Source organism: Anomalospiza imberbis, chromosome 19 (genome assembly GCF_031753505.1).
Source record: "Anomalospiza imberbis isolate Cuckoo-Finch-1a 21T00152 chromosome 19, ASM3175350v1, whole genome shotgun sequence".
NCBI classification, from domain to species: domain Eukaryota; kingdom Metazoa; phylum Chordata; class Aves; order Passeriformes; family Viduidae; genus Anomalospiza; species Anomalospiza imberbis.
In genome coordinates, this window is record NC_089699.1 from 6,047,733 (window position 1) to 6,066,417 (window position 18,685).

The 18,685-nt window shown below is 37.3% G+C and overlaps 1 protein-coding gene across 11 annotated transcripts in view; it reads left to right on the forward strand.

The window, feature by feature from the left end:
- The window catches only part of B3GNTL1 (UDP-GlcNAc:betaGal beta-1,3-N-acetylglucosaminyltransferase like 1), a 104,277-nt gene that overhangs the window by 14,924 nt on the left and 70,668 nt on the right, over window positions 1-18,685 (forward strand). For 8 of the 11 annotated variants that reach the window (XM_068209352.1, XM_068209355.1, XM_068209356.1 and 5 more), the window contains 2 exons: window positions 2,453-2,518; window positions 15,041-15,136. In XM_068209352.1, the coding sequence (XP_068065453.1) occupies window positions 2,453-2,518; window positions 15,041-15,136 (162 nt within the window). Of the gene's footprint in view, window positions 1-139; window positions 224-2,127; window positions 2,308-2,452; window positions 2,519-6,080; window positions 6,422-15,040; window positions 15,137-18,685 lie in introns of those variants that run through there. The other 3 variants (XM_068209360.1, XM_068209361.1, XM_068209363.1) reach the window with 3 other exon arrangements.

The following is an 18,685-nucleotide window of genomic DNA, read 5'->3' on the forward strand; positions in this document are numbered from 1 at the left end:
TATATTTTGTATAAATATTTTATATTTTACATGTTCTTCCTCCTCATTATTATAGTATTTGGGATTATGTCCTAAACTATTATATTCCTTTTTTCCCCCATCTTACTTTCTCCTTCCATGAACGCAGAAGGTATCACAGAACCATCCAGCAGTGCAGTGTGTGTGTAAAGCTGCTAATAAAAAAATGAGACAGAATTATTAAAAGGAATAAAGGTCATCCAGGGTAAGAGTTCATAGAGTTTTCCAGCATTAGAGAACAAAGCTGTATTAATAAAAAGAGGCATTTAGAAGTTTTTGTGGTTATAGTGCCCCCTCTTTAGCTGGAGTTTACAGAATACTGATGCTCTCTGATAGCCTAAGCCCCAGATCTGTCGATGTGTGAGTTTTGCCAGCAGCATCAAACTGACCCAGTGTTTTCTTAGGGGAGCGGGGCCATTCCTGTCAAACTGGGTGGTTATGAAAACATGACATCGACCTCTTTGGTGCATAGGTTATTTTGATTTGGTTTGAATACTTTCCATGCTGATTTAACCTTTTTAAATCAAGTATATTATTTTTCATCTTTGTGAATGTGAGAGTTCTCTCTGTTGTGTGGGATCGTGAACAGTGAGATCTTTTAGCACAAGAGCATATGTTGTATCTTGTAAAAGATGAGGGTAACATTGTTCTGAGCATTGAAATTCCTGGCTTTTTGGTGGATTTTTCTCTTTTTTTTTTTATTTTTCCCCTTTTTTTCTTTTTCCCCTTTTTTCTTTCTTTTTTTTTTCCTTTTTTATTTTTAATTTTTTTTTCCTTTTTTATTCCCTTTTTTTCTTTTTCTTTTTCTTTCCCTTTGAATTTAACAAGAAAACATCCTAACGATCCTTATCAACTTGTAAAGGAGTGAGAAAAGTTCAGTTAAAATGTATCTGCTATTGCTTGTATGAAAACCAGGTTTTAATTTACAAAAATCAGCTCTGTATTTGGCGTAAAGAAATAGGATTATGGTTCTTCTTGTGGGAAATAGGGTAAAGGTTTTATGGGAACACTTGCTTAATACTGGAATTCTGGTGCTCTATTGATAAAATGGATTAGGTGGTAAATAATATCATTGTAGTTTTGAAGTCATGAGAAATCAGAAGGGTTTTTTTGTTCTTTTGCCTTTGAAAATCAGGAACAGCTGTCATGTTTATTACTAAACATATCCTAAATGCAAATGTTTTATCTTTAACCTTGAATTGTATTAAATAGTTGGACCTACTTCTGAAACTTTTTTTATCATGTAGGTTTTGATAAAATTATAGTGGCACCTTTATAGCAAGGTCATTCAGTTCTTCAAGCTGTAGATATTTAAGCACTAATATTTTTTTGTTGCTGTTGACTTGATGGGAAGTTTCAATGTGAAAGTGGTTGGAAATTCAATATTGAGGGCTTGTGCTTTAATAGGAAAATCAGAATTATTTCAGTGTGAGGAACTGTTAAAAAAGTGTCTATAGAACAGGAATTCAGGGCTCCTTTGAATTATTTTTGCCTGATTAAGTTTATTTGGAAATGCTCTGGGAAGAAATAGGCTGTGTTAGCTTTAACCAGAATCTAAAAAGGATTGATTCTTTAAAAGGGGGGAAATATGGCACCAACATGGAAATGAATATGGGTAGAAACCTCAGGGGCCTAAATTTAGGGAAGAAAAGTTTTGCTATAGTTTCTATAAACTGTAAAATCACTGTCTAGAAAGGATTTAATTTTGAACAGGAAATAATATAATTTTGAAAGGAATCTCTCCTAACAGTTCAAGGCAGAATAGCAAGTTACTGACCTTTCACAAAAGAACCTATCTTTTTGTATCTAAATAGAACAGATCTTTATGCTACAAGTGGAAATATTAACACAGAATTTAAATCTAGCTGGTGTGTTTTAAAGCCAGTGTCAATGCTAATGCATTTTATGAGTGTGGGTACTTCCCTTTTTTCCTTTTCCTTAGAATTTTCTCATTTCACAAGCACTAGTGTTTGTGCCCACGAAATATGACATATTTTTAGCTCTAGAGACCAAAGGCTTTTCATTTTCAGTAGAACAAGGTACAGCCAGATTACAGAGAACATGTCCTCACATTGCTGTGTCTGAGATCTCATGGCTTTAACTGAGGGTGGTTCCTTGTCCTCACTGCCAGTGCTGCATGGGCAGTTGTGAAAGAGTTGCAGAGTTTCTTGAGAAATAAATGTGAAATGTGTGGGTGCCTGTGGATGTGTGCTGAGATCACAGCACCATTGTCACGTAGCAGTTTCGATCACTTCCAGCTCCAACAGCATCCAGTTTAATCCACAAAAAGTGTGAAGTCTCTTAATATCTGTTCCATTTGCATTTCTGACTGCAAGCCAGTAAAATGATGTTCATTTAGCAACATATTCTAATGTGTGTCAGTAGTGTACTGTGACCCTTTTTATGTGCAGTAACAGTGTGCTATTTATTCCAGGATGATGTGATGATGCCACAGCGGGTTAGGCTGCAGCACGAAGTTGCCATTCAACACCCAAACAGTGTGAGTACTTTTTTCTTGTGTGTATTTCTGGGTTTTTCTTTGCCAGAGTTCCGGATACATCTTTAAAAGGATATGAAAATTTCACAGTGGGGCTGGGGGAGGCAAAGCCATAACCAGTGTATTGTTTTCCTTTATTTTTAATCCTTGCACTGAATGGGAGCTTTGATTGAACTTCTTTTCTTCCCTTTATTTTCTCTCTTCAGAAAACCAAATCTCATTACAACAGTGATACACTTCTGCAAATAAGTATATAGGTTTGGTTAATGTCTGTAATCTAAAGGAGAATGTTTTTATGTGGCATTTCTAAGTCATGTGAAAAGCTGGAAAGGATTGGCTACAGCTATGGTTTATCTGCTTTTAATAATTAAGGAACTGTAAGCCATAGGGAATGTAAGGGTTGTTACCACTGATGAACTGGCCCACAGTTCAGCTGATGTTTCTCTCTATGTCTGCCTGTAAAATGAAACATTATTAGAATTCCATTCTTTACTCCTGTGAAATAAACTTATCCAAAGATTTTATATATATATATATATATATATATAAAACTTGGCAGTTAATTATATAAATAACTATGGCAGTTAACTAATTTGTCAATACTACTGACAAATATATTCCTTTATAAACTTGAAAACTGAGTTTGTATTCCTATCAGCAACATTCAGCAAAATCAGCCTTATTGTTTCCACATCTCTGACATTTTCTCCTGTGATACCTATTTCAATGTGCCAGAGGTTTCTGGAAAGGAAAGGTCGATTGACTTGGTCTGTCATGAAGGTGTCTCCTGCAGGTATCTGAACAAAACACACAGGTTTAGGATTATTGCTCTTTGTCAACTAAACACCTTTTGAACTTCTTGAACTCTAAGAGACACTTGCTTCAAAGTAGAGATAATTGCAGTTTTTTTGGCTGAGGAATGTCTGCCCAACAACCTGCTGCTTAGTGGTGGGATGTGTACCTGCTCATCACACCACCTGTATTAGGGCTCTTCTGAAATCTGATCATCCTTACAGTGGGATTTATTAAATTGTAGCTTTAATAGTACCTGAGTAGCAGTTAACCTAACTCGCATTACAAACACAATAAAATGATAAATCCAAAGTTGTTTTTGTTCTGATATCAATCAGTTAATGTAATTCTGCCAAAAAACCAGAAAGGCAAGTTGATCCAGTATGCCTGTTTTATGGAAATCAGTGCTAAGAGCTATCATATTTCTTGCTTATATGGCTTCTATAGATGTAAATTAAGACTTTTTTAATTAGACTAAATTCAACTAAACAGTTTGTAGTCTTTTTAGAAAGTACTTAAACTGTTTTGTTTATATTCTGTTACACTTTAGTGCCCAACAACCCTCAGTATGAGCTATTAAATGACAATCAAACAAGTAATAAAGAGGACCTGAGTAGACTGAAGGGCCTTTATGACTGGTTCTAAGCAATACAAACCTGTTACTGCCATGTTCCAAATTCATGTGAATTATAATCCTGTTCAGTCTGGTAATTGTGATGGTCTGGCCTTGGCTGGGTTCTGTCACTCCTCAGAAGGATGGAGTGGTGGGAGAAAGAGAAGGTGGAAAAAACCTGTGGGTCAAGACCAAGGTAATTTATTAAAAGAAAAAGGAGCAGTCCTTTGGTCAGTTTGGATCTGACTGTGCCACTGCCAGACCTTGCCCACCCCCAGCCTTGTGGAGAGGAGGAGTGTTGGAGAGAGCCTTGGTGCTGTGGGAGCAGGGCTCAGACCACTGGTGTGTTACCAGCACACAGCACTGGGAGGGCTGGCGTGGGCAGAATGAACTCTATTTCCACCAGAGCCAGCACCTTTTCCATGTTACAGGTACCGAAAATGTGTGGGATGCCTCTGTGAGGTGTAACTTTTTGGGTTTAATGCTGGATCTTACAGAACTCGAATTCAAAGGTCTGAAGGAGAAAGGGGAACATATCCAGCTGTTTCTGGTGAGCAAATAGATCAGTTTGGTCCAGAGCCCCTCAACAGTTGTGACACAACTTTGAGAAGAGTTGGCCTGGACACAAACCACTGACCAGTGACAGGGTGGACTTAAAAGGGTGTTCTTAAAAGAATGATCTCTCTGCTGTCCTCAGAATAATCATGCCATTCAATTTTCTAGCCATGGAAGATATTTGGGGATGTTTGAATGAAGTTTTGTTCCGTATTTGAAGTTCTGGCTTGGCTTCAATCAGTCTGATAAACCAGAGTAGGTGGAGGGGCAAAAAAAAAAATTAAAACAAAAAGCAGAAGGTTGAGAAATGCCTGTGAAGCAGTGAGCTTTTTTGGTTTGTTCCTGAAATTCTAATTTGCAGACTTGCACTTTCCACTGTTTTGCAACTTCTCCTGACCTGGATTTTTGACTTTATGCAGTCTCAATATACTTTCAGAAATTTCATTCCTAATCCTAGTCCTGCTGATTGTTACTGGGAGTCAGATTTGAAGACCAGTGCTCCCAGTGGAACACTGATATTGCAGTCTGCAGTCTGCTGTTGTTGTTACTATTGATCTACAGGTAGGAAAACTCTCCAATTTTGCCCACCAAGAGAAATCTCCCAGATTAGTTAATCCCTGAGGTTCTTCCTCTTTTGTGTTATTCTTAAATGCAAATTGCTTTACTCTGATTTGAAGCCTGGTTACTAAACAGCAGCACCAAAGATATGAGATCCCTCTGGAATTTTCCCAACAAATTATTCTTTAAAGACACCTGTGTCTCCATCTCTGAAAAAGCAAGAAGCTTGCCCCAGCTTCAGGTACTGGAACACTGAGGTAACAGCAGCAGCCTTTGTGTTTCATTTCCTGGATCATAGACTCCTTAACTGTGCTTTAAAGAGCAAGTTAATTTCTATTCTCTTAAGCTGCTCTTATCTGGGACACTTTTTAAAAATAAGGCTTGTAGGGTGGGACTGTTCTGTCCTTGGAAATGTTCAGAGTGGAGGATTTTGGATCTCAGAATACAAATCACTGATACATTGTGCTTTTTGTTAAAGCACAACTGCTGTCACCTTGTCCTCTGGTGACTATTTTACATCATCTCTAAGTCCCCCTCACATGATTCTGTAAATAGACAATCTCAGAAGACACAAGTTTTTGAGACTCTGTGTATTTATACTACAAATTCTTAGGTTCTGCTTGAGAAATATCAGGCTCAGTGCAGATCTCTTCTTTTAGCAGTTGTGAAGCTCAGGGACATCATATTGGTTTTGTTTATCCCTAGAAGCTGCATGTGTCCCATTTATCCAGGATAAGCTAGGTGTTGCTTATTTACCAACCACAAAACATGTATGCTTTGTTGGTAGCTAATTAATAGGAAGATTCAAGGTTCTATTTCCCTTAATTCAGAAAAAATAATGCCTTCGTATCTTACTCTGTGTTCTTCTGGAGGAGCTCCAACCTAGTGTACGTATTAGCGGTCTACAGAGCAACTTTCTAAGTTTGGAGTAGCCCAGGAAATTATTTCCCAAACCACACACAATGTGCAGTCTTTCACTCTGCCTCTCACTGATTCTGTTCTTTAATTTCAACAGTGTTCCCCTCTGAGAGCTCCCAAAGCTTATGTTTCAAGGAGAGAGAGGGATGTCAGTTGGATCGGCTCCCTGCTTGTCTTGTTGCTGGATGCTTCCAGCAGGCCCTGCTCTGGGCATGCTGAAGGAGAATCACTGGATCTGGGAATGATCTTGGAGACACCGAGTAACATTAAAGAGCTTATAAAATAGCTAAACTTTTCCTCACTGTCTCCTACCTGAGTGAGAAAACAGCTGGAGTGAGAATGTGGGCAATAGAAATAAAGAACGTTGTTTCCTTTTGTTTTCTGTGGCTCAGTAGGAGGCGAATCAGTGGCAGTGCCACAATGAACACCTTTCTATTTGTTGTGAAATTGCAATCCTCTGTCTCAAACAGGTAGGATACCTGGGAGTGTGAGAGAACATGAATATACCATTTGCATGTCTTCAATGAGCAGTTCCCAGTATTTTGCATCTCTGAAGTCGATTTTTGGCATATTCTGTAGCTTGGCTTTAGATCAAGAGCGGCAGTGCCTAAAGGCATTTTTATCTGTTGATTATCTGCCTGTGTTAACCAACTGCCTGAATTCTGCATATCTTTGATGGTTAATGTGACTCTGAGATAGTTGATGGGATTGAGTGAACTTGAACAATTCCTGGCTGGTGGCTCACAGACCTGTTCACCTGCCCTGGGAGAGCTGAAACAAATATTGCACAATCGGCCGAGGAATTGGAGAAATCAGCAGATGAATGGGAGCTGAGCTGCTCCTTTCTTTAAGGCACAGCTCTAGGCCAAAGGCATTGGCTGTTTTCCTCCCACCCCTGAACTTCACAAATTAACTACATCTAGAAGTTAGGAGGATTTTTTTTTTTTAATTTTTTTTTTTTTTTTGGTCTGGAAACATGTTTTTTTTAATTCTGAAAGTCATAATTTAATAGATTTTTTTCATGTCACTGTACCCTGTGCTGTTCTGCTTGTTGGGACCTGTCACACCTTTCTGCCATGTGATAGAAAGCAGCAAAACTTTTTTCTTCCCTCCCTTAGTGAGTGCTCTGCTTACAGCGAGCACTAGTTTCAGTCATTCTTTTCTTGTGGCTAAAAGGATCAGATCCACTTGAATCTGTAATTTTGCAGTGTGAAAAGACAATGAGTGTATGTGAGGTTTCATTAAACTGCCATAAAGCAGAACGACATAATGCTGAATGTTACCTCTCTGACCTCCATTTAAATTCAGTTCTGTTCCTCTATTTAATTTTCACCCTTCCTATGTTCAGCGAGGCTGTTGGTGATCTTCTCTCATTCTGTGTCTTTAATTCTGAAGTCCAGGTTTTACCATCTCCCCTTAAATGCTTTGTCCTCCATTTGTGGCATATAGCTTAGCAGATTTTCCTCTGAGAAGTGCTTTATTTTGGATGTGAAATCGATTAAAATCTTCTTTGCGTAGAATTTAAATAATCTTTTTTTCTCCTTAGTTAATTTGTACAGCTCTCCTTGTGCCTGCCTTATTCTGCACGTTTGAGACAGCTCAGTGTGAGCTGCCCGGGCCTGTCCCAGCAAGCACTGCCTGTAGAGGTTAATTTTAATATAAAAATTAATTCATACAGCAGCTATTGAAGAGACATTAATTGAGTACTGTCACGTCTTGGATGACAAATCCAATTTGTTTGCATAAACCTGTTAGCAGGAATTTGCTCCACTAAAGGGGCTGAGTAGATCTGAAGAGGCTCTGCTCTGTCTTTGGTACAGACAGAAGGGAAAATGAGATTATATTCCTGAGGTGATTACATGCAGCTGTTGATTGTCCAACATCAGTTGATTTTTTATGTCCAGAGGAATATTTTCATAAACTAGTCTTAATTATTCTAGTCAGCAGAATTTTTTTTATATTCAGTTCCGTTTTACTGCAAACTATTATCAAACTACCAAGTCTTGTACATGCTTCTCCAGCATGTAGAAAATGTAACTCTGAATTAAGGCTATCCAAGAGAGACACTTATAAAAACATTTATAGATTTCACTTCAGGAAATTGTCATTAGAGGCTTTTAAAGGTAATTTATAAGTATATATAAATAAGAATATATATTATATATAAGTAATTTCTTGTTTATTAATTTATTATTTATTAATATTTATTAATTATATAGAATGTATAAATAACATTATTTTCAATAATCTCCTCTTGGTTTGGAGAGTAGAAACTAAAGCAGCAGCTGTGTGAAGGTTTTGTCAGAAGCGGTGACATTGGAGTGTGTTTAGAGGAAAAAATATGATTCCATTTCTTTTTTTCGCACTGGAAAATATGAAAATTCCTTCAATTCCTTGACAATGTGAGAGTATTATTCTTACACTTTTGGTAATTGGGCCTTTCCATGTCTATCATCCAGATCTGCTGGAATTCAGGTGTGTCTTTGCTTTTTATTAGGCAGCTTCCTTAAAGATTTTTTAAAATTTGGTATTTCTGAAAAGAACCACAGAGCATTTTCAAAGTCATGATGTCAGTCTAGGTCTGTTCTACATTTAATCAAATAGCCCAAATGGGAAACAGCCCAACTGACACGACTTTGTAATTAAATTTGTTTTTAAAATGGCCTCCACATGCCAATAACACCATCAAATGATTGTGATTACAGGAGTTTGATATTCATGTAAGTCTGACTGTAATGTATTTCATTCATATAAACATATTTCTTTTTTAAAACTATGTCTGAAGCATAAAATGTTTGAAAATCAAGATTCCCTGCTCCTGGTGTTCAGACACTTTGCTTAGGTCATAACTATTGCAATCCAATCTGACTTTGTGAAGCTACAGACAAAAGAAATTGGTATCTCTTAATTGGTATTTACTTAACGTGTTCCCCAAAATGTCATGTTCAAACTTCATTAATTCACACGTGGAACAACGTGTGACATCTTTTTAAATCTTCCTGTGTTGTGATGTTCAGCTGGGCTCGTTCTGATTACACCAGGACTTCTTATTTTCCATATAAATTCACTAAAGAAAATTCAGACTTCCTTGGTTTTTGATTACTCTCTTTTTATGTACTGAAAATAAACATGTGACATCCTTTTGTGGACTTTGGACTTGAACTAGGGTCAAGGAGAATGTTTAACAGGTGTTCTTAAAAATGGATTGCTCCAAGATAGAAGCATCTGTGGAAATGGATATTCATCTGACCTGAAGGTTTCTTTGGGGAGTCAGCAATATCAACATATTTTATAATTTTTAAAACATGTTTTAAATACACCAGGGTGTATTTTGTATATTTACACCTAATGCAAATTACCTCATATGTGTCATGTTTTGAAGAACAATTTCCTCCCTTGGAAATGATTGGGAGAGGAAACACATTTTACTGCCTTCTTCCTGCACTATATAATTTTGGAAAGATTTAACCACATAAAAATATTTCTTTAGTTTATTTTTCCTTTTTAATTGCATTAAATGGTGAGCACACAATCCTTCTTAAAGGAGATTACTGCATAAAATTACTACAATAATAATAATTGAAGTAGGGTTTGTAGACAGCAGAGGTGACATCTACCTTTCCTTAACACAAAAGATGTGGGCTTCATTAACTAAAGCTGCTCTTAAACATTCAGAATAAGGTAACTCTCATTAAATAACTCCTATAAGAGTTATTTAATACAATTTATTCATAATAAAAAATAACTCTTAATAGCTTTTTATTTTAGGATTTTTCCATCTGTGGATTCTCATAAAGAGGCATATTGGGGGAAAAAGGTGTTGTGCCCTTGAGATAATCCTCCCTATTTTACTTGTTAGTTGGATAACCTTCCTTTTCCGTGAACTTTGTCTAGGATCAGATGGTATGATTTTCCTAATTACAGCATCACTAAGTACTTAATTACATTCTCTTCAAGGAGGTTTACATCATTCTGTCATATTTCTAAAATGAAACAGAACACTGCACATTCTTCCACAGAACAGCGAGCGAAGTTTTGTACTTTGTATAACCTTTGAAAGTTGCATTTATTTTGTACAGAAAAGCCATGGATTGTGCATGCTAAAATGCATATTTTTTCAATACCTGTTTCAATAATAAAGCTCCTTAAGAAAAGATGCATTATATGAAGAGCTCCTGGGTGTGTTTGTACATCCAGTGCCTATTGCCTTGTGGAGAGTTTATGCTTTTGGTTGTCTTTGTTCATTTCCTCTTTTTTTAAAACAAGGGTGGAAGATATTGGGATAAAATTGAAGACCAATTATTTTTTCATCCTCATTTCCTCTTTAGTACAACGGGTGGATTCTGACCCACAGGCTGCCTCCTGAATAAGGAAAATTGTTTGTGGTAAAGGAAGCTGTAGTGATTAAAAACTCAAAAACACCACATCTGCAGAAAACGCCTTGGTTTTAATTATTGCCAAGTCGTTTAAACTTTGTTTCCTCTCACCCGCTTCCTTTTCCACTTCAGTGTGCAAGGCAAAGCATAAAACTCTAAAATGAGCTAAAGGATCTCTGAATATTGCATTTCAAACCCGCTGGTGAAAGCTGGAACAAGTTGTGACATGTCTGACTGGGTACAGAGTGCTGGGCTTTGCACATGTCAGATATGGGGCTGAAATTCTCTTTTTTCACCTCACAGGACAGTTTTGTACCTCACAGGACAGTGACTAGAGGTGGCTCTCAGCAGGATTTGGTAATGAGTGTTTTAATCCTGCCCAGTTCCTCTGAACGTGAGCATAACTGAATTTACTGAATGTGCTTGTTGGATTTTTATTTCTGATACTGTGACCTGGAGAACCTCAGAGTTATTTTTACTATTGTTATTTGTACTGTTTTAGTTGTATCATAATCCTGTTGTTCTGGCTTTATAGTTCCCTAACTCCTGAAGATGTTTTCAATGCAGTGACATAAGAACATGTGTGACATTCATTCTGATAAGGTTATTTAGGTACAGTTCATTAACTCCACTCCTAATTGTGTGAAGTGGTAGAGTTGGTAGAGAAGAGAGATTCAGGTGCCTAAATACAGACCTATAATGCTATTTTGACTCCTGTCTGAGACCATCAAGGTAGGACTGGCAGATGCTGGAGGCTTTTGGTGAAGCAGTAGGTGAAGCAGGACTGTAGGGCCACAAACTGATGCTATATTTGGCCACTCACTTCTTCCCACAGAGCTCATTTTAAGCCATTTTTGTTTTTAAAATTTACTTGTGTCGCCTTTCAGTGTAGGTATTTGTTGGTACATAAGATAAACCCCCTAGTTTGTGCTTTTACTGTTCTTCCTATTACTGTTTCTTGCTGCCATAAAGGATATATTCTTTTATATTTTTTCCAGAGACACCAATGCTGATTGCAATTAAATAAAAAGCTAAATGAGCTCTAAATTACCTTTAAAACATTAAGAAAGAAATTGTCTGGAAAGTGAATTACCTCATTGCTGTGGTAGCAGAAAGGATTGTCCTGATTTTCTGTCCTGATGAGAGTTTTACTTTTTCCTGAGCTGCCATAGTCCTTTGCTATGAGCCAGAAATTTCTTTTATTCATTGTTTATGGTACTGCTTCCTATGCAAGTAATATTAATATGAAAATATAATATATATGTAATTAATTACACAAGTAATATTAATGTTAATGTTAATATTGCATTTCAGTAAGTTTCCAGTTGGAATAAGAAGCCTATTGCAGTTATTGTATATATTACATAGTTTAATCTAGGTAAGGTATATGACACTCTCCAGCATTTGTAATAATAAAAACAAACTTGTCTAACTAGATCAAAAAGTTGAAACTTGGATGAGCTCTATTTTTTTGCATAGAAACAAAATGAAACCTCAAAATACTGAAAAGAATATTTCTAATGCAGAGTTTCTTGGAAGGACTGAATGGGTGTAATAGAGGCCAGAAAGATTTTTATCGCAGTATTTTAAATGTCATGAGAGAAGCAACAGTGAAAAACTTTTCACTTCAATCTGGAAGCTCTACGGAAATATTCAGTGAATATAAAACCTCTGTGAGACATGAAGGAAATGGAACCAGTGTGCAGTTGCTTGTGCTGCCACACCTTACGCAGGGGAGCTGGAGGAAGCTGTTTGTGCTCTAAAGAATCTGATTTTCATTGTGTGAAAGAAGCTGGTTACATGAGCTGGGCTTTACAGATGCTGAATCAAAGGCTCAGCTTGGTGGTGTTTATCTTGCAAGCACAAGTCAAAAATCCCAGTCACGTGTCAGAGTCCCATCGGGAGGGAATGGCACAGCTGAAGTGCAGAAGGGTGTGCGATTTGCTTGGCTGAGGATCTAGAAATACACTTGATTGCATCGTGGCAATTTTCACATTTGTCTGTAAAACAAACTTCTTAAATGATGATAAAAGTGGCTTTGAGTGGTGCTGGTTCTGCAAATGAAAAGAAAGCAGCTCTTAGGGTAGAGGAGAGTGCAAACATAGCACTTCCTTCAGCACATTAACTTTGCTAATGAGCTTGCAGCTATTTTCCTGTTGTGTTGCAAAGTTACATTTCCTAAGATTGTGCTCCAAATTATGGCTAAATTCAATGTAACCCATTGATTTTCCTCACTGCAATACCAGTAATTCCTAAATAACGACTTTATTTGATGAGGACTTTTACCTAATTTTTTTTTCAGTTCCAAAAGGCTCAAAGCATTTTAAGACCTGCAATACAGTAAGTACAGAACCAGTGTTGTGAGCCAAAATTCAGAGAAGTAAACTGGAGCATGCAATGGAATTATCTGTGTGGCTAGATGGAAGAAGGAGGGAATTTTGGCTGAGACTTGAAGTCAAACTCTAGACATTACGAACCGTGATGTATAATCCAGAAAAGAGCTGTCAGAATCTAATTTAATAGCACTTCTGCTGTCTGCCTTCACCTCTCCTTGTGTGTGTACAGATAATTGCTCAAACCTGCTCAGTTTTCTCTTCAAGTGTGAGGAGTTGGGATTTGAACCAGTTGTTCTTTGAACTTCAGGGAATTACAGTCCTTTAGCTGGGCTCTTGGATTCAACATTCACTTTAGTTTGCTGAAATTATCAACAGCATTTATGAAATTATTAGTCTGCTCAGAAATTAATATAAAAATGTGAAACTCTGTCCTCTGCTTCTAATTTAAATTTCAAGCTGCCAGGAAAGAGATGACTGCACTTCCTACTTGACTGTAATTGAAAACCAGGTTTTCAGAAAAACAAATTTGAAATTCTCCTTTTTAATCTCTCACCTTTTGAAAGTTCTTTTTATTCTGTATCTGTTCAGCTTCACTGTGACTCTTTAAATAAAGAAACTAAGTTTCTATCTTGTGCTGTTATAGAATAACTTGAGATATAAAATAAAGGTAATTTTCCCCTTTTACCTTTTATGCAGAATTTTGTAAAGTGTCTTTGTAAGTTAGAAAAACCTAGGATATGCAAGAGAAGGCTAATGAGGGCTTGATTAATGAATACTAGAAAAGGTTCCATTTTTAAATAAAAACCATCCTTGCAGCACAGGATGGATGTACATCTGCCATGACTTTTGCAGGGTTTTATCTCTGTGGTGTGCTGTAAAAACATCTCTATGAACTCTTCTAATTGATATTCAGTTTAAAAGAATTTTAGGTTAACCTTTTGAAAATATCTTAGTATAACTTAGCTGTAATGTGAGGGTTAAGTTAGGATGAGAACTGAAGTTTTTCACAGTAATTTGTTGTTGTCATTGAGGAAACATTTCCTAGTTCAGAGATTCTGGTTTATTCTTATGGGATAAGCAAATAACATTTTCTTTTTCTCCATGCTTATTATTTTGATTGTACTTAATCATATTCTAAATTGGTGTGTTTCATTGCCAGCAGTCCCCCAGCAAGATCTTCTCATGGTGTTTTTGTTCCCACATCAAAAGTATTCACAACTGCACATGCAGAGCTCCGGCCTGACTGCTCACATCTCTCTGCAGTTTAAAGCTCTGCAAACAAGGATACCTGGAAGATTTATGAATGATCAGGATGGAAAATGAACCAAGGCAGTTTCCCACCTGTTCTTGAACAGAACTTGGCTACCAGAAATTGGTGTTCAGAAACACTAAAACCCTGTGGTGTTAGTTCTCAGTGGACAGACACATCCTCAGTGGGAAGCACCTTAAAAATCAGGAAGAGAAATGGAGAGTTGCAGTATGATGGGAGTGCAGTAGTTGGTATAAACCAGTTGATATAAACCAGTTTATACTTTGCATAATTATGTCCTGTGGTACCCTGAAGGTTTTGTGTAGACTGCAGATTTCAGGAGGGGCAGAGTTCTGTCCAGTCACACTCCTGGGGTTCTCCTCAGCTTTTTCCTTGTCTAATCAGAGATTTGTGAACAGTTCAGTGTTTCTGTGAAATTGCATTAATATGTGTCTGTGCAGATACAGGTAATATGTGATCCTGCTGATGTTCTCTGATGCATATTGGAAGCTTTCTTAACACCTACTGACATAATAAAATTCATATTTAACCTGTACAGCTGCAGAACAGTATTAAATTAGGAGATATCGCTCACATGGGTGTACAGTGCTCCAGTGACCAAATCAAAATGAGGTGTCTCCACTGTTCTGCCATGAACAACACAATTCAGAATATGAAGGGGATTTTGCTTATTTTATAATAATTAAAAGTAATGGGGGGTATTATAGGGTATGGGACTGTTGGCAGGATAATCTGGTGTTACTCAAATTCCAATTTTCATTTGCTGAAATAACTTTTGGTTGAAATTTTGCATTCTAGATGTCTACCTATGGAAAATTTCCTTTGAAAATTTCAACCAAAATGGTTCCAATATTCCCAAGAATGAGGTTATTGGAAAGATGGTCCTCAGTGTTTTCTAGAGACCTTTAAAGTCTGTAACTATTTAACATTTGAACAGAGCAACTGTACCATATTATCTTAAGAACATAGGAGGGGGCTAGTAAGGTCTGTATGGATTATCTTAATTCTTGGAGTTGCCATGTTTTGAATGTTTATTTTGTGATACTGTTTTGTTGCCACGTGGGTGTACAGAGTTTAACCTAGGGGATTTGTGTCATTTTGCTTTAGATTATTGGTTGCCAAGTCAGAAGAGAGCCACTGGACTCCACTGAACGATACACTCGCTGGATCAATAACCTCACCCAGGAACAGCTCCTAACACAGGTATCTCTGCTTCAGCTGGGTCAGAAATGGCAGCAGGAAAATAGCATAACAGGTTTATTTGCATGGATTTTTCTCAGTCATAAGCAGTGCTTGATAGTTTATGAAGGTTACCAGATTCTCATATTGAAACATGGTTTGTTCAAGAGAAGTCAAGGTCATGGTGCAGGTGATCATTACAGAACAATGACCTCACCCTGAGTGAGAATGAAGCTTTCAGGTTTGGACTGAGCCCTACATGTCTTACTGCTGCCTGTGTTAACTACATATGCTTTCATGTTCAAAAAGTATGGTTTTCTTTTCAAAAAGTGGACTTAAATACAAAAGAGAAAAAAAAATCTTTCATGAGAATGGTTCTTCTCCCACCCAAGGTACTGACCCCTCCTGTATCTGTTTAAGTTTTGCTTGGGATCATTTAAAACAGTTTTTCAGGCATTAAATATTGGGCTCATTATGCATTGTTTGTAAGTGAGATGCATCTTGTGCAACTGAAGATGACAGTTTTTGGCATAAAGAACAGTTGTTTCATTAGGCAGGAGGCCAATGCTGAACTAAAATAGAGACTAAAAGAGACTTTGGCAAAAACAAGTTAAGCTGTGGAAGAAATCAATGCAGCTTGTGGAGGAATGTTGTACAGAATAGAAGAAATCTAATGGATGGTTTGCAGAAAACATCCCAGCAGGCTTTGAGATCCAAGTATTTGGGCTTGGGTTTTGGGATGCTGTGTTAGAAAGACATTTGGTTTTGATTTCCTTGGATTTAAGTGGTTGAAAAGATTAACATATCCTTATTGGTTAGACTTCATTATAAACTCTGTTGTGTTCTTCTAACTCCAAAAAAAAAAAACCAAACAACCACTAACAGGCCCTGCTATGGTCATTGTAACACAAGGAGTAATCTACAGACTGTGTTTTAAAATCACCAGTGGTATTACAGCTCCCTGTAATTCACCAAGGCAGAGTAATTACAGAAGAAGTTACCCAAGGAATATTTGGATTTGCCTGTGAGTGTGGCATTAGAAAAAATACAGTTTTAAACCAATGTATTCATCTGATGACAGCATCTGGACCACTGTGCTGGAAAAGAGGAAGAAAAGCTTGAGGCTGTAAAAGCTTGTCCTACACAATCTGAAGTGCTTCAGCTAAATGGCCACTTGATCTTTGATGAGTTAAGTGGAAAATTAAAACAAATATTCTGATTTTGAGATTATGCAAAAAAAACCCCAAACCTCATTTTAAATAAAATGGGAATCAATGTGTTCTGGAAGAGATTAGTATTGTGTTTCCAACAGTAGGATGCAAATATGATGACCTGGGAAGTCCCTTGCAGTCTTACATGCTACAAATACCTCTTAAAGCCTTAATAAATGCATTATTTTTACATATAATTTAGAGTCACACAATTTACATGTACATCAGCAATTTTGGATCATACATTGGGTTTGGAACCAGCAGAACTTGTGGTAGTTAATGAGTTTAACAAGATGAGCTTTAGAGATTCACCCTATTTGTGTGTTCTTCATTATTTTTTAATGTGCTACCTGTTCTCCATTAAGCTGAATGCAGAAACAGAAGTTCCTCAAAGACAGTAGATTTCTGAGAATTCCATGAGTGTCTGAAGCTTTGGAGAAATTGTGCTGCACCAGCTCCAACTCACATGTTGTTAAGCACCACAGACTCCCTTGGAGGGAGATTTTTAGGTGCCCAATTATCAGACAAGCTTCAGCTGTGACACGAGCCTGGGCCAGCTTGGCTTTCCCAACTTTGGAGCTAAAAGAGCTCTTGGTTTCTGTGAGCATGTGGCACTTCTGCTTTTGTAATCTTCTGATTAGAAATTAATGTAGGGGGATAATTATTTTGCTTTTTCTTACTTAAAACATTATGGGGCAGAGGAGGAATTGGGAGTAAAAGTAAAATTTCAGCTGTACTCTAATAATCAGGGTATGAATCAATTATTTAAGGTCCCACTTAACTTCCATGATATATCACATGCTTTATTGTGTGTGTGTGAGTTTTTTTAAGCTCTCTTCAGTACATAAACCCCAAAAAATCTATGGTGATGGACCTGTGCTAATGGATTTGTAGATTCTCTGAGAGGAGCAGTCCTTCAGGGAATTGAGGAAAATTTGCTTTAATTTCCAGCATGTTATCTGCAGCAGATTCTTGTAGTGAAAGCACGTTTAGCTTTTTTTAGCTGTCTCTGTACTCAGTGCCCAGCTCTTTCCAGTCACTTCTACTGCATTTCCACACCACGCACATGCAGATTATTTGTGCTGGAAATGGGGAAACCAAGCAATCAATTCCTAAAGGAAAAAGAGCCAATTGTCAAGATCACATTGCTTATCATATTGTTTATGTTATTGATCAAACAATATCCTGTGACACTGGATTGCTGTGCTGGGCAGTGCCCAAAGCCAGGTTTGGGAGCTGTGGTTGGAGACAGATATTTTGGGAAGTGCCTTCAGACACCTCTGTGCTGGATGCTGGGTTTTTTGGGTTTTTTTGTCCCCGGTCCTCATGCTGAGAGGATCTTTCAATACAAAATGCTGCCAGCATTTTAACTTTTCCCTTAGCCCTGGCCTCTTGATGCTTACTCATCCATTAAATGTTTCTCTAAACAATTATACTGTAACATTCCAAAGATACTTTATGGTATGCGTGAAATTTCAGAATATATATCCCAGAGAGTGTGGTGGGAGTGAGAGAGTACAAAGAGAGTATGATAATGAAAAAAGCTACTTTTTAAAAGATCAATATTTGCTTCTTCAGTGTTATCTTTTGTGTAAATGACAGGTGAGCAAACCACACTTTTATGGGTATACTGATATAAACCCTAAACACATGTGTTCTGGAAGACTTGCTCTTTCTGGCCAAGAGTAAAAAAAAACAAATAAAAAAGGATAATTGTAACTGTTCAGTAAGTGCAGATCACAGTGACAGGTACAGGAAGCAAATGAGCAAACAAATTAAGAGCACTGGCTGTTTTGATGTTGAAGTAAGTGTAAAAAAATGTAGATTAAACTAATCCAGCAGGATATCCAAATCCAAATTGTGCTTGTAAATGTGATTGAGGTTTGATCATGCAGCCCTTCTTTTACACTGGAAATGTTTACTGGACTGTGTAAGTGAAAAGTTCTGAATGGTTTTAAGGATGGATTAATTGCACAAATATTTATGCAAGTCAATTTTAAGGGCTGTTGCTGACTGTAAGTAAAAGAGCTGAGTTCATGTCCACATCTGTTAAATCACTGCTTTAGGTTAGTTTAATCTCTCAGCCTGTGAAGTATTCTGTTCCGCCTGAAGCACAATCCCATCTCACCTACCATTTTTTCCTCCTCAAAGACAAGACATTTCCAGCCCTTCACGTGGTTGTTCACTTAGGAAGCAGGCAGCAAACTTGGAGTGACTCGTGAGGAGACTCCTGCCAAAAGGAAGGGCCTGTGGGTGATAAGGCTGGATTGTAGATAAATAACTAATGTAGATAAATAACTGTCTGAAAAAGCCACTGTGAGTCTGGATGACTGTGGCTGTATGACTTCCTGATACACGCTGG